The 15282-nt window shown below is 54.0% G+C and overlaps 1 protein-coding gene across 3 annotated transcripts; it reads left to right on the top strand.

Annotated features, from left to right (window-relative positions):
• The first annotated feature begins 4140 nt into the window (after positions 1-4140).
• FKBP8 (FKBP prolyl isomerase 8) lies at positions 4141-13577 on the top strand. 3 transcript variants are annotated; one of them, XM_030880088.2, is made up of 9 exons: positions 4141-4285; positions 5672-5991; positions 8337-8506; positions 8661-8749; positions 9044-9264; positions 9835-10007; positions 11907-11984; positions 12485-12616; positions 13042-13577. In XM_030880088.2, exons 2-9 carry the CDS (start codon positions 5697-5699, stop codon positions 13126-13128), a joined length of 1245 nt encoding a protein of 414 aa, XP_030735948.1. In that variant the 5' UTR covers positions 4141-4285; positions 5672-5696; the 3' UTR covers positions 13129-13577. The 3 variants fall into 3 exon arrangements, with proteins under 3 accessions (XP_030735948.1, XP_060152897.1, XP_030735945.3); XM_060296914.2 differs by lacking the exon at positions 4141-4285 and adding an exon at positions 4336-4457; XM_030880085.3 differs by lacking the exon at positions 4141-4285 and having other exon boundaries at positions 9047-9264.
• Positions 13578-15282: the final 1705 nt, after the last annotated feature.

Below are 15282 nucleotides of genomic sequence, written 5' to 3'. Positions count from 1 at the left end.
TATGTCTCATTGTTGGTGACGTTAACTTTGATTACTTGCTTAAGGCAGTGTCTACCAGCTTCTCAACTGTCAAGTTACTATTTTCCTTTGCAATTAATAAGTATCCTATGGGGGGATACTTAAGAGACCATGTAAATACCATTGGTGTTTTGGTCTTGGGTTTTTTTTGTTGTTGTTTACATATTTTTCACCCTTTAGTTTTAGCATCCATTCATGGCTCTTGGCAGCAATAATGATTACTTACTATGTGTTTGCATAATGGTGATTTTTAATTTAATTATTAATTGGAATTCTGTTGTAAACAAGAGCTGTCCATTCTTCTCAATTATGTATTCAAGTATTTATATCACTATGGAGTCATGAGTATTTATTTTATTCTGTGCCTTATAATTAATTTCTATATTATTTATTTTACTGCCCCTTTAATTTAGCTCCTATGTCTTTTTAATATGTCTCCATGTTTCTGTGAGTACGTCCTTACTTTTGGCATCACAAGATGTTCTGTGCTTGCTTTGGAATATCCCTGGAATCAGCCATTTCTCCAAGGAGCCTGGTTCTGCTTCTTGGAGAATGGTATTTAGAGACCAAGATCTGGGTGCTGGGTGTGCTCACTGCTACCCAGGTATTATTGCTTAGAGACCCTCTCAGCAGTCAGAGCTAGGAAATACATGTATGTCTACTAACGCATGCATATACACATCTATTTTTAGTTCTATATCTGTTCCCTTGTGTCTCTACTGAAAACCATGAGTTCATACTGAGATGAGGATGCATTAAGTGAGATAACCCAAGTTAAATGCATGAACAAAATGGGGCAAATAGTAATTGCTTGATAAGTGTTAGCAATTATCATTAGTTTCTGGGGTCTTATGAAATGTATGTTATATATTATATGTCTGATTTTTCTGTGTCTCAGTTTGTTAACTGTGAGTCTGGGTGAACCTAGCATCTGCCTCTTAAGGTTGCTAAGAGCTTGAGAGATACACACATACCTTTGGGCACATGGAAGACTCTTTGAGAGCCCTGGAATTGGCATATCTGAGTTCTAATTCCAGCTGTCACATCCTAGCTGGGTAGCCTTGAACAAGTGGCTTAACCTTAAGAAATCATGCAGGTTAATTCCTTACAAGAGGGGTCCCCAACCCCGGGCTGTGGACCAGTACTTTTCCTCGGCCTATTAGGAAACAGGCTGAACAGCCGGAGGTTGGCGACGGGTGACCAAGCAAAGCTTCATCTGCCACTTGCCATCACTCCCCATCAGTCACATTAGCACCTGAACCATTGCTGGCATTACGGCCTGAACCATTGCCCCACCCCACCCCCATCCGTGGAAAAATTGTCTTCCACGAAACCAGTCCCTGGTGCCAAAAAGGTTCGGGACCGCTGCCTTACAACAGAGTTTGGCCCATTGTAAGCCCTTGGTAAACTGAGGGTAAACTCTATTATTACTCTCACACTCTCCTGCCTTCATTCATTGAAAAGTAAACGATGATCAGGAATCTTATACATTCTTATAGTTCAACCAACAGTTTTAAAAATTGTTCAGTAAACCCTCTAGTCACCCCTTCTGGGTTTGGCCCATATTCTGAGAATCCAGAAAATACTCAGTCCCTGCCTAGCCTTGGAGGATGAAGGAGAGTCTGACACAGACAATCCCAGCCCTGAAGGGAACAATGTTGGGTTAGAGGGAGGAGAGACTCAAGGCTGGAGGAACCTACAGAGTGGGGTTTGAGGACTTCTGAAGGCCAGGAAGCAGGTACATCTGGATGGAGTTTTGAGGTAGGATTAGGAGTTTTGCAGGTGCTGACAATCATTCAGGACTGAGGGGATCACAGGAGCAAAGACAGGATGGTGGGAAAGCACATAGTGTGGATTTGATCTTTTAAGAATTGTGGAGCTCCATGAGCCAGACAGCAGCCAGTGCTGAGAAGAGCCTGGGTGGCGGCTGCTGGGAAAAGTAGACCTGTGGCTCTGTCTGCATGGCTTTGCCAAGCTGTAGCAGAAGAGGCCCAGACTGGAGAAACCAAGCTTTTCAACGGGTCTCTTGGGCTCTGTTGGAAGCCAGGGAACAATTACGAGGGTCCTGGAAGGGGTGGGGGCTGCACACTGAAGCCAAAAGGGACTTGGCTGGTCCAAAATGTTTTCCTTTTCTATTTTGTTTAAATTTTATTTATTTATTTTCTTGGCTGTCTTGGGTCTTTGCTGCTGTGCGCAGGCTTTCTCTAGTTGTGGCGAGCCAGGGCTACTCTTCGTTGCAGGGCGCGGGCTTCTGATTGCGGTGGTTTCTCTTGTTGCTGACCACGGGCTCTAGGCATGCGGGCTTCAGTAGTTGTGGCACATGGGCTCAGTAGTTGTGGCTCGCGGGCTGTAGAGCGCAGGCTCAGTAGTTGTGGTGCAGGGCTTAGTTGCTCCGTGGAATGTGGGATCTTCCCAGACCAGGGCTCGAACCCATGTTCCCTGCATTGGCAGTCGGATTCTTTTTTTTTTTTTAATTTGATTGATTGATTGATTGATTTTTGGCTGTGTTGGGTCTTCATTGCTGTGCGCGGGCTTTCTCTAGTTGCAGTGAGCGGGGGCTACTCTTCGTTGCGGTGCATTGGCTTCTTATTGCTGTGGCTTCTCTTGTTGCGGAACATGGGCTCTAGGTGCACAGGTTTCAGTAGTTGCAGCACGTGGGGTCAGTAGTTGTGGCTCACGGGCTCTAGAGCGTAGGCTCAGTATTTGTGGCACACAGGCTTAGTTGCTCCGCAGCAGGTGTGATCTTCCCGGACCAGGGATCGAACCTGTGTTCCCTGCATTGGCAGGCAGATTCTTAACCACTGCGCCACCAGGGAAGTCCTCCCCTCCCCCCCCACCTCTTCTGACAGGGCAGCCTTCCTTCCTCCCCGCCTTCCTTCCTTCCTTCCTTCTTTCCACAATGATTTCCCTGAATACCTCCCCCTGTTTTGTGCCATGCAGTATGTAGGCCTCAGGACTAAAACAATAAGAAACAATGTACCCTTCTCAGATTTTGGGGGTCTTCCAGTCTACCGGGTGAGGCAAAAGTCAACTGACGGCACAGACACAAGTGAATCAGTTATGAAGTGGAGGTTCATTTTACCAAGACTGCAGCCAATCAGGACACCTGGCCTTGCCATGGGGAGGTCAGGGATGGCTTCCAGTAGGAGGTGACCTCAGAGCACCTATCTGACAAGTTACCGCCAAAAGCCAGTTACCTTCTCCAGTGTTAGCTACCTCCAAAAGCCAGTGTCCTGCTCATTTATTCATTAATTCATTCAATTATTCATTCATCTATTGAACTCCCATAGGGCCTTAAGCATCATTCAAGGAGGTGGTGAGGACAAAACAGACAAAATTCTTTCCAGGCTGGAGCAAGATGGGGGGAAGGGGGGAAGCAAAAGAATGAACAAGATCATTCTGGAAGGGGGTAACTGCTGGGAAGAAAATAAAATAGAGTGAAAAGGAGTAAGTGCCCCCTCTTTCAAAACATGAGCCATAAAAACCCTTCTAATCAATGCTGACACCTTCTCCTGGGGCCGTGGACACCTTATCATGCTCTAGCAGAAGGTGCAGGGAGGAGGGACTCCTCCCAGTAGCCCTGCTCTCTCAGCAGTTAACCTAGCCATTATTGAGTTCCTCCAGTATGCACCAGGCCACCCTCCCGGGATTAGACAGACCAGGTGCAGGGGCGGTGCAGCAGGGCGGAGGTTCTGTGTGCTCTTGGGCACGTCGCTCCCCCTCGGGGCCTCGGGTCTACAGAAGTAACTAGCGGTTCAGAGTGGGTTATCCAGCAGTCTGGCTGCTCTGACCTGCAAGCCTGAGCTCCTTAAGGAAATACCATTTAGTGTTGTCCTCCCAACAGCCCCCAAGGTGAGAGTGCGCGCATAGAGGTGTTTATCCCCATTTCACAGATGAGCAGAATGAAGCTCAAACAGGGGTTGTATGTCTTGCCAAGATGCGCGGCACTGACCCGAGAACTGACTCGGATCTTCAGCCCCCCGCCCCCGCCTCCGCCTCCGCCTCCGCCCTCGCCTCCGTCCGGGGTTGGCGCGACGGCCTCTGCCCCTTTAAGAACGCCCCAAGGATGCAAGCAGGAAGGGGGCGGTGCCTGTGCCTGAGACGGATGTGCTCGCGCACCAATGGACGCTGCAGTCACCGCGGCGGCGTCCAATGGGCGCGGTGAGGGCGGTGCTGGGTGCCAGAGCCTGGTTCCCGAGGCGCGGCGGCCGCGGCTGGGGGCGGGGAGGGGGGCGCAGGACCCCAGGCTGGGGTCCCGGAGCCGGAGGCACGTGTCCCGGGGCGCCGGCGGGGTAGCGCTGGCCCGGAGCGCTGCCCGGACCTGGGCTAGTCCGGGGGCCGGCGCGGCGGGGGCTGCGGCTGCTAGGCGGAGTGAAGGGCCGCGGGGGAGGCGAGCCGGGGGGCGCGGGGGTTCTGAGTGCCGGAGAGGGCGCGGCCTGGTGAGGGCAGCTGGGGGTGGGGGCCACGGAAGGTCAAGGGCAGCGGCTGGGGGCGCTGCCGGCGGAGACGTGCAGGGCCGGGGGCGCCCGAGGGTTGCGGGGGGTCGGGAGCCCCAGACTGGTGGCGTCAAACAGGCGTGGGGCGTTGGGAACTTGGGTGGGAGGTTGACGGTAGGCCAGGCCGGTGCAGGGGGCGTCTGGAGAGCGTAGGGTGTTATGGGATGGGGAGGGGGGGCGTCTGGGGATATCAAGGTGTTGAGGGGCGACGGGCCAGCTGTGGGGGAAGCTGGCCCGGGCTGGGGTCGGTGCTTGGGGTGGGGGGAGGGCTATTTATGCGAGCGCAGGAGATTGTGAGGGTGGGGGCTGGGAGGGTCTCAGAAAATGGGACCCGAGCCCGGAAGGAGCAGGCAGGTGAGGGTTAGGGAGGGGATGCTGTGGGTTAGAATGACGGCTCTACCACCGCCAGAGCTTGGGGCCTGGGGGAGGCGGACAGTTCTTGATGGTCCAAGGAAGAAGCCGTGGGGGTCTCGACCACTCCTCCTCAAAGGAGACTACTTTGAGAAGGTGGTAAGAAGGCCTGAGGAGAGGAGAAAAGGCTCCCAAGGAATGGCTTGGGTCAAGGTCCCTGGTGTTGGGGGCGGTGGTATTAGGTTCAGTGTATGGAAGGAAAGCCTTGGGGTTTCTGGGTGGCTCCCCTTAGGAGAAGGGACAGCTGGAGGTGGGGAACTCTGGTAAAGATTCAGTTATTTTTCCCTTGGGCTCTAAAAAATAGTCTCCCCAAGATCTCAGGGGTTGTCCCCCTGAAAAAAATCCCAGCACCAGCTCTGGACATTTAAGCAGATAAAGCCCTAGGTTCAAATCCTGCCTCCTGTGGTTGGCTTGCTCTGTGACCTTGGGCAAATGGCTTTGCCACTCTGGGCCTCAATTTCCTTTTCTGCAGGGGGAATGTTCCCTACTTCCCCGGGGTGTTTATAAAGATTAAATAATAGTTAATAATAGCTAACACTGTTTCAACCTGATGCCAGGGCTTGATGAGTGGGTTGTTAAGTCCTTTGGACAAACCAGGGTTGTTACTCTACCCACGCTGTAGATGAGGAAACTAAGGCCTGGAGCCCCTGAGTCACACAGCAAGTGATCGGCGGTGTGGAGAATGGAGGCAGAGGAGATTTGAGGGGCTTGGTGGGATTCTTACCCCCATCCATTCTCCCCACCAGGGCCAATTCCCATCCCCCCAGCAGCATGGCATCCTGTGCTGAGCCCTCTGCTGCGGACCCTGAGCCCACTGCCCCGCCACCTGCTGGGGTCCCACCACTTGAGGACTTCGAAGTGCTGGACGGGGTGGAAGACGCAGAGGGCGAGGAGGAGGAGGAGGAGGAGGAGGAGGATCTGAGTGAGCTGCCGCCACTTGAGGATGTAGGGCAGCCCTCACAGGAGGAGGCCGAGCAGCCCGGGGCCCTGGCCCGAGAGTTCCTGGCTGCCATGGAGCCAGAGCCTGAGCCCGCCCCAGCCCTGGACGAATGGCTGGACATCCTGGGTAAGGAGCAGGGGTGGCTCGGGTTGACCGACAGGGCCTGGACAGCTCAGGTTCAGGAGTGACCTTGGCCTAGGCCCTCTCCCCCTGAGCCTCATTTCCCCATCTCTGTTGTGAAGGAGGTTGGAAGTAAAACATGTGGTAACCACGTTGATCGCCAGCCACAGGCAGTTGCTCGAGACACTTCACGTTTATGCCCTTTTCTTGCCTCCCCACCCCATGACTTGCTTTCGCAGAGCTGTTAACAGGGCTCAGAGAGGCTGAATCACTTGCCCAGAGCCGCACAGCCAGCACAGCAGGCACTGGCAGCTCCCAATCCCCACTTTTCTTGGCATTTGTCTGGCAAGTGCCTGTCCCCAGAACAATGTGTCCTGAGGTCAAATAGATCTGTGGAACATTCCATTTTGTTCATCCCTGTGTCTGGTTGATAGTATTCATTAGTGTGCTAATTGTTCAGAAAAGTCCTGCAAGAAAGAAACTAGGAGAACCCACACATGTGCCACCCCCATGTACCCCATCACAACAACTCTAGAAGATAAACACAGCGATACTAGTTCTGATATCTAATACACTAAATAATGCTAATGACCACACAAATAATAGTAAAACATTATTACTACTATCATTAGTGCTAATGATACAGTAGTATCGAATAATACTGGTACTGATAAAATCGAATTGGTACTGATTTCACCTCCACTACAGATATAAACCTTACTGCGCCTAAAAATAACACCAGGTGATATTTACTGAGCATTGGTTCTGTGCCAGGCCTGTGTATCATCTTATTTTATCCTCACAGCAACCCCACGATGTAAGTCCTACCATATCCCCGTTTTACAGATAGGGAAACAGGCTCAGAGAGGTGAAGGCACTTGTCCAAGGTTGCACAGCCTCCTTGGCTGTATTAAAGTTTGGGAAGCTCTTCTCTAATGATATTAAGAGCTGCCCTGCTCCCTGCCTGAGCATGAGGATGGCTCTGTTTGTTTATATTCGAGCCAGCTGCTTTCTGAAGTCAGAATTCAGGCTTCTAGACAAGGAAACTGAGGCCTTGAGAGGGGCTGTGATTCTACATCCCCGGGTTTACCTGGGTGAGAGGCAGTGCCTGGTTGAGGTCCTACCAGCATATCCACTATTAGTGCCCAGAAACCTCAAGACACAGGGGTCTCTTGGCATCCACTAGATCATTGGTTCTCAAACTGGATGCAGGGGCATGTATAAGTTGGGGAGCACTGCAGAAATTTGGAACACTCTAGAATATTCCATAGTATTAATAGATCTCTCTGCCCCTAACCTTTAGACTGGGGTCTACTCAGACTCATGGTAGTATTTTCCAGACCAGTGGAATATTATGGAATACAGGTACTTGTTGGAACATGGGTGACTGCAGATGATGTCAGTCTGACGTGCCCCGTAGGTGTAAGCCCTCTATTGCCCCAGCAGTTGTCATGGCATGACAGTGGCTGTCATTGCGGGGGCTCCTTGAGTGGATTCATGAGAGCACGGGGCCCCATGCCTGGTACTCAGTAGGTGTTGGCTGTGGCCATTTGGCCATTCCTAAGATCGTTTGGGGTATGGAGGGGAACATAGTGGTCTCTTCGGCCGCTGGAGGGGGGCGTTGGGGGCTACTTTTGCTTATAGGTCCTTCAGTGATGTGGTGCTTTGGTCGGGACACAGTCCTGGCATCACAGGTGCTCTGCTAACCAAGCAAACTACTCACTAGGTGTCACCAGGATACCCCCTGATCACCCCATTTCATGGCTGGGTAAATCGAGGTCCACACGTCACAGGGCTGAGATTGGAACCGGAGGAGGGAGGAGAGGGTAGCTCCAGAGTCTCATTACTGGGTATCCCTGCTGCCCTGATTGTGGTAGGCAGGATGGCTTTTCTCAGCCCTTTGCCCTCACTGAGCCTTGACTTTCTTTTTTTTTTCTTCTTTTGGCCACGCTGCCTGGCTTGCGGGATCTCAGTTACCTGACCATGGATTGAACCCGGGCCACAGTAGTGAAAGCCTGGACCCGGAATGCTAACCATTAGGCCACCGGGGAACTACCTTGGTTTTCTTAAGATAACAGACCAGCCAGCGTTCACTGAGCCCATCCTTGGAGCCAGTATCGTCAGTCCCCAAATCAATCCTTTCATGCCCAGTGTCCAAGCCGGGGACACTGAGGCCCAGAGGCATGGGGTCACCTGCCCAGTAGTGGCGGAGTGGCCACTGAAAACTCAGCTTGTGCCCTGGTGCTGTGCCACCCCCAGGATAGGCAGGGCTGGGGAGGGGGGAGTGCCCAGGGGGCAGCTGCCCATCTGAGCTGCTCAGTGACAGGCTGCTTGTCCCTGCTCCATGGCAGGGAATGGGCTGTTGAGGAAGAAGATGCTGGTTCCAGGCCCACCAGGCTCAAGCCGCCCGGCCAAGGGCCAGGTGGTCACTGTGCAGCTGCAGACTTCGCTGGAGAATGGCACACGGGTACAGGAGGAGCCGGAGCTGGTGTTCACTCTGGGTGACTGTGATGTCATCCAGGTGGGAACGGTGCAGGGCCTGGGCAGTTCTGGGTGGGGAGGGGCTGGGGTGAGATGCAGGGGAGGTGGTGGTGGTGGTGGCGGCCGGGTGGGTGGGCACTGCTGTACTGCACCTGGACCCACTCAACTCATGCCACTCCCCTCCCCGACCCCAGGCCCTGGATCTCAGTGTCCCGCTCATGGACGTGGGAGAGACGGCTATGGTCACTGCTGATTCCAAGTACTGCTACGGCCCCCAGGGCAGGTGAGTACCTGCTGCCTGCAGGGGTCCCTGTGAGGGTGAAGAAGTGGGTGGGACCGGTTGCTCCCCCATCTCACCCTATCTAGGTGCACATTTTATAGAAAAGGAAACGGGCTCCGGGAGGGGAACACCCGCACCAAGTCACGGAGCTCAAGAGTAGCAAGAGTTAACTTCCCTTGTGTTTTACTGAGGAGGGGGTGACGGCCCTTTCCCGCCTGTTCCCACTGAACCTAGTGTGTTTGGGGTTCAGTCATGGTGGCCGCTGGGTCTGAGTGCTGTCCCCACCCCATCCCCCAGCAGGAGCCCATACATCCCCCCACACGCGGCCCTGTGCCTGGAGGTGACCCTGAAGACTGCCGTGGATGGGCCTGACCTGGAGATGCTCACGGGGCAGGAACGCGTGGCCCTGGCCAACCGGAAGCGGGAGTGTGGCAATGCTCACTACCAGCGGGCCGACTTCGTGCTGGCCGCCAACTCCTACGACCTCGCCATCAAGGCCATCACTTCTAGTGCCAAAGGTGACCGCCAGGTCGAATCCCAGCACCTCCTCTGCAAAGCCATCCCCACTAGTGCTAGAAACTTCAAGCCACAGAGGGCCCCAGATTCAAAATGTTCTAGAAAATTCTAGAATACGGATAGATGTTTATGCCTAGTCTTTAGATATTTCTAGACTTATATCCCAGGTCCGTGGACTGTTATGGAGTGCAGGTAGATGTTGGAACGTGGGTGACTGCAGATATTGTCAATCCATGATCAGGCCCTCGTTCACTTAGGCTCCATTTTTGTCGACTCCTTGGGAGTGCCCTGAGGACGGCACTGGTCTTGGCCCATGTTAGAGATGGGGAAACTGAGGCCAGAGAGGCCTGAGGTCCCCCAGGGAGTAGGTGGTAGAGGCCCCAGCACTGGCATCTTGAAAACCCCCCATTTCCTGTGACTGGGACGCTCAGAGACCCTTCCCCCCCAGTCTCCTCCAGTACCAGCTGCAGTGGGGTGGGCCTAGGCCTGGGTCACATAATCCCTCTGCAGATGGTTGTGGGTGGCTGGCGGTGTGGTAACAGTGGCTGTAGTTGAGTGCTGTCCCCCAACAGTGGACATGACATTCGAGGAGGAGGAGGAGCTCCTGCAGCTGAAGGTGAAGTGTCTGAACAACCTGGCAGCCTCACAGCTGAAGCTGGACCACTACCGTGCAGCGCTGCGCTCCTGCAGCCTTGTGCTCGAGCACCAGCCCGACAACATCAAGGCGCTCTTCCGCAAGGGCAAGGTGAGCTGCAGCTCACAGGCAGCAGGCGGGCAGGCTGGCTCCCTGACCTCAGAGCAGTGGCGCTGGTCCCAAACCCTAGATTTGAGATAGGCACAGGTATCAGTCAGCCAAGCTCTCTGGGGTATAAATGGGGAAACTGAGGCTCAGACAGGTGCAGGGGTGTGGCCTGGGTCACAGCAATTCATTGACTGAGGCCAGATTTTTTTTTTTTTTTTTGTGGGCTGCACTACATGGCATGTGAGATCTTAGTTCCCCAACCAGGGATCAAACCCGTTCCCCCTGCATTGGAAGCGTGGAGTCTTAACCACTGGACCACTAGGGAAGTCCCCTGACTGAGGTCAGATTTGAACCCTGGGTCTTAGGTTCCCTCTACTCCCCAACACTGCCCTTTGGCCCATTGATAACTGTTCTTTGCATATAACCCTTTGTGACTCTCATCTCCCTCAGAGTAAAAGCCGAGTTCTTATTTCAGCCTTTAAGGCTCTGAGCTATCTGGTCTTCCTCCTGCCATCATCTTCCAGTGTGCTGTTGCTTTTTTGCATGCTGCTCAGCTTCTCCACTACTTGTTGCCTGGGCCAGGTCTGCTCCTACCCCCGTGCCTTTGCACAGGCTATGTTCTCTGCTTGAGATATTCATACCCCAAATACACCTATGGGTCCTTCTCTCACCTCCTTCAAGTCTTTGCTCTGATGTCACCTCCTCAGGAAGTCCTCCCTACAACACCCACCCTGACCCTCTGCCCTGCCTTCATGTTTCCTGTGTCACTGTCAGCATGGCCAGGTGTCATGCCTCTTGTCCATCTCCCTTACCAGAAGGTGGGGATTTTGTATGTCTCATTCACTGCTAAATCTCTAGCCCTTCAAACAGAGCCAGGCATACAGTAGGTGCTGAGTAAGTGCTGGTGGAATGTAGGAGTGAATTTGGCTTGAATGGATTTGACTTTAATTGCTTTTGTCCCCATCTCTGTTCATCTTCACCCTGTTGGGATAGGGGGTGCTTTCAGCATTTTTTAGCAGTAAACCAAGGAAACTGAGGTGCAAGCAAACGCAGGGTCACCTAGTGTGTTAATGAGAGGCCTGAGCAGGCCAGCCAGCATTTTTTAAGTGCTTTTTGTGTGTAGAGTTCTGCATAGAAACGGAGAGTAGAGAAAAGATGTTGTCCCTGTTTTTCAAGGGTTTAGAATCTTCTTGTGGGGAGTGAGACTGTCTGCTCATGTAGCCTTATACATGTTTGGGTCTGCTGGTTGAAGGTGACGGAAAACTACTCAAATAGATTCAGCCAAAGGAATTAACGACTTGTGGAACTGCCAAGTCAGGGGTAATGGCTTCAGGCACAGCTGGATCCAGGTGTTTAGAAATGCTGTGCAGATGCTGTGTCTGTCTGCCGCATTTCTCTCTCAGGCAGGCTCCTCTCTCAGGGTGACCAAGATGCTCCCTCCTGCTCTGCCAAAAGCTCCAGGCTTCCATCCCTTCCACTTAGCAACTGGCCTCTCAGTGGTACCAGCAGAGTTCAGGCTGGATCTCACTGGCTGGCTTGAGTCACATGCCTGGCTCTGAATCATTCGATGTGGCCAGAGCTTTGGCAGCATCCATTTGGCTTCTCGAGCCAGCCGAGGTGGTGAAGGAGGAGGAGAGACCAGCACCTGGGTCTCCTGCACAGGATGAGCCAGACACCCAGGAGAAGGAGCAGGTTAGGGGAGTGACACCAAGCCTGGTGGTCTGCTCATGTAGTCTAAGGGCTCAGGGGAGCAGTGTACGGGTGACTGGACCCCCGGGGCACTTGCTAGAGATACATTTGGGACTAGTCAGGTGGCCAGGAGCCTGGCAGGGCTGGGTCTCTTGAAGGAAAATGTGGCCCACCGTGGGTCCAGAATGATATACGCCCCACTTCCTCCCACAGGTGTTGGCCCAGCAAGGCGAGTACAGTGAGGCCATCCCCATCTTGAGAGCAGCCCTGAAGCTGGAACCTTCCAACAAGGTGAGCAGAATGGGGGCACCCTGAGATTTGCTGTGCCGGCCTGTCTGGGAAGTTTTTCCTGTGGCCTGCCCCTTAGCCTTCTTGCTGTGGCTCTCCCTATGGTGTTTCTACCTGGGAAGTGGCAGGGGGTAGGTAGCTGAAGGGCCCCAGCCCACCTGCTGAGGCCCTTATTGACCCTTGCATAGGCAGTCTGGACTCACCCCCAACAGGGGTCCCAGAGGCCAAGGGCACTAGCCAGCCTGGCCAATGCCAGTGTCTTCAGCTTTCTTCCCAGAACCTTCCTCTCTCCTGGCCACCCTTGCTCCACTCCATCTTCTGGCTTCCTAGGAGGATGGAGATAGCAGCCTTCACTTCGCCGATGCCCAGAGAATAGCTGACAGAATTCCCATGTCCCAGTGGTTCCAGCCCCGAAGGGCCCCAGGGCCCCAGAAAGGCAGACTGCCAGCAGTGATCGTTGGCTTCTGCTGCCACCTGCTCTCACAGACACCCCCCTCTCACAGACGATCCATGCAGAGCTCTCAAAGCTGGTGAAGAAGCATGCGGCCCAGCGGAGCACTGAGACCGCCCTGTACCGGAAGATGCTGGGCAACCCCAGCCGGCTGCCTGCCAAGTGTCCTGGCAAGGGTGCCTGGGTGAGCTGGGGCCGGCGGGCACAGGGAGGCTCCTAGAGTAGGGGCAGGGGCTATGGGCAGGGTACGCCATGCAGAGGGAGTTTCTTCATTTTGCAAACATCGATGTCTTCATGAACTGGGGTGTTGTGGACCATGCTGGGGACACAGAGAAGCCCAGTGCTGTGTGACCAGGACTAAAGCAGAAGATAAAACACAATCTGGAGGGCTCAGGGTGGGGCTCATCCAGAGGGGAAGGGGAGGTGTACCAGAGGAGGGGACATTTGGCTTGAGTTTTGATGCATGAGTAGGAGTTTTCCAAGAGGCAGGCAAGGCATTGTCAGGCAGTGGTTTCCTGGGAGGCCTTTTTGGGGCCTGTTGCTAGCTGAAGTGCAAGACATCCGTCTTGACCGCTGTCTAGCCTCCTCTTCCCTCTCCTTTATCCACAGTCCATCCCATGGAAGTGGCTGTTTGGGGCAACTGCTGTCGCCCTGGGGGGCGTGGCACTCTCTGTGGTCATCGCTGCCAGGAACTGACCACCCAGGTGGCCGCCATCCCCTCCACTCACCGTGGACCCCACCCTGCGCTCCCTAACTCCCCCAGGCTCCCTGTCCACTGCCCTAACTGGCCTAGCCCCCTCCTCTGGGGCGGGGGCAGTGAGGTTTGGGGGTCGTGTGGCCCAGCGAGCAGGAGGGACTGAGCCCTATAGGAGGAAAGTGAGGCAGGGCCCGGGCCCCACGTCCAGCCCGGAGCAAGGGGGCCCTCATTCCTCCAGACCCAATTCCCACCCCTGACCCCACCCCCTGGGTTAGGTCCCAACAGGGTCCAGCCTCAGTTTCTCCTTCCCAACAGGCCTGGGGGCAGCCCTTCCCCCACCCATTCCCTGTCCAAGCGCCAACTCCTCCTGCCCCGCCTGCTGCCCTCTGTCCAGGTACCCCACCCGCCACCCCCCAACACACAGTGAAATAAAGCCTCCCACCCCGCACCCTGCTGGCTCTGGAGCCTTCTTCCACCATCACTTGGGGCTGAGCCAGAGACAGCCTGTGCCTTGTCCAGGGTCACACAGGACCGTGGATATGGCCAAGCCAGGACTAGAGTGGGGGTTGTCTGCTCTCAGATCACAGCAGACCATCTTTACCAATGGGGACACTGAGACCTGGAATAGCGGGGCGTTATGCTCAGGGTCCCTGGTCAGACTCTGGGGGGGTTCACAGCTAGCTATGCTCCTTACCCCACCTCTCTTGACTCTGTTGCCTCTTCTGAAATTGGGGACCTTGATGGGACCTAACTGGGGACTCTGCTGAGCCCTCAGTGACCACAGGGGTCTGGCTGTGCAGCAAGAGGACAGCCCCATGTCTGGGCAGCAACATAGCCAGTGCAAAGGCCTTGGAGCAGCATGGAACCTCGTCTGTTCAAAGTTGATAAAGGTGGGTGGTCAGCAGAGCTGGACCCTGCAAGGCCTTGGGGGCTATGGGGAGGGGTTGGGAGCTCCATCCCATCTCCTTTTCCCTACAACCCAGGGCTGTTGGAGCTTCTTTCCAAAATGTTGCCCACCGTCACAACCAGGACAGCCAGAGCCAGTGTTTGGGCCTTTATTAACCTGAGTTCCTCTCACTGCTGCTGTCTCTGAGATAGACCACACAAGTGTTCGGCCTGCCCCCATCCCTTACAGTCCAGGAGTAGAAGCAACTGGCCACAGCCACCCAGCAGAAGGTGGCCATCAGGCCTGGAAACTAGATCTTTGCCCTGCCTGCTCCAGGCCGTTGCTGGGCCACCTGGATTACTCTCAGGGCATAAATTGGGGTGGCTTGGACCTGCTTCTCCTCTCCACCATTCAGCCCCCTTAGGTTTCTACCTTGTCCTCAGACAGGAAGGGGGCTCCATGGAAGGTGCTGGGGCGGGGACCATGGGTTGGCCAGGCTCGGGAGACCTGCATCTCAGGCAGGATACCCCCTCTTTCCTCAGTCTCCTTGACTTCAGGCTGGGAAGCTGGCCTGAAGGTTGGCCAGGGGGACTGTGGGCCGGCTGGGGTGACTTCCTGGCCCGGGTGTGAGAGTCACCACTGCTGACATTCCTGAGCACTGATTGTGTGCTGGCAATGGGGTTAGTCCACTGTTTACCCACAGCAGCCTTGTTCTGTGCCCATTTTTCATGTATTCTGGGGACAAGTCCTTTGTCGTATAGGTATATTGTGAATGTAGTTCCCACTCTGTGGCTCACTTTTCATTTTCTTAATGATGTCTTTCAAAGAGCAGACATTTAAAATTTGATGCAGTCCAATTTGTCAGTTTTTTTTCTTCCATTCCATGTGCTTTTTGTCAATATTTGCTGAGCCCAGCTTGTAGAGATTTTCTAGGTTTTCTTTTAAAAGTCCTATGGCTTTAGCTTTTGCATTGAGATCTATGAGCCACTTTGAGTTAATTTTTGTATGTGGTGTGAGGTTGGGGTTGAGGTTCATTTTTTTCTTCTTTTAAAATATTAATTAATTAATTTGGCTGTGCTGGGTCTTAATTGCAGCACATGAGATCTTCGTTGCCGCATGTGGGACCTTTAGTTGCAGCACACAAACTCTTAGTTGCGGCATGTGGGATCTAGTTCCGTGACCAGGGATCGAACCTGGGCCCCCTGCATTGGGAGCGCAGAGCCGTAGCCACTGGAGCACCGGGGAAGTCCCCATTTTTTTCCATGTA

This window comes from Globicephala melas, chromosome 3 (genome assembly GCF_963455315.2).
Source record: "Globicephala melas chromosome 3, mGloMel1.2, whole genome shotgun sequence".
NCBI lineage: Eukaryota > Metazoa > Chordata > Mammalia > Artiodactyla > Delphinidae > Globicephala > Globicephala melas.
The sequence above is the reverse complement of the archived record's forward strand: the minus strand, read 5'-3'. Positions and strand labels throughout refer to the sequence as shown.

Coding starts and splice junctions, on each gene's coding strand:
- FKBP8 (XM_030880088.2), top strand. CDS start 5,697: ATGGCATCCTGTGCTGAGCCCTCTGCTGCGGACCCTGAGCCCACTGCC. Junction 8,507..8,660: donor GTGACTGTGATGTCATCCAG/GTGGGAACGGTG, acceptor CCCCGACCCCAG/GCCCTGGATCTCAGTGTCCC. Junction 10,008..11,906: donor CGCTCTTCCGCAAGGGCAAG/GTGAGCTGCAGC, acceptor TTCCTCCCACAG/GTGTTGGCCCAGCAAGGCGA.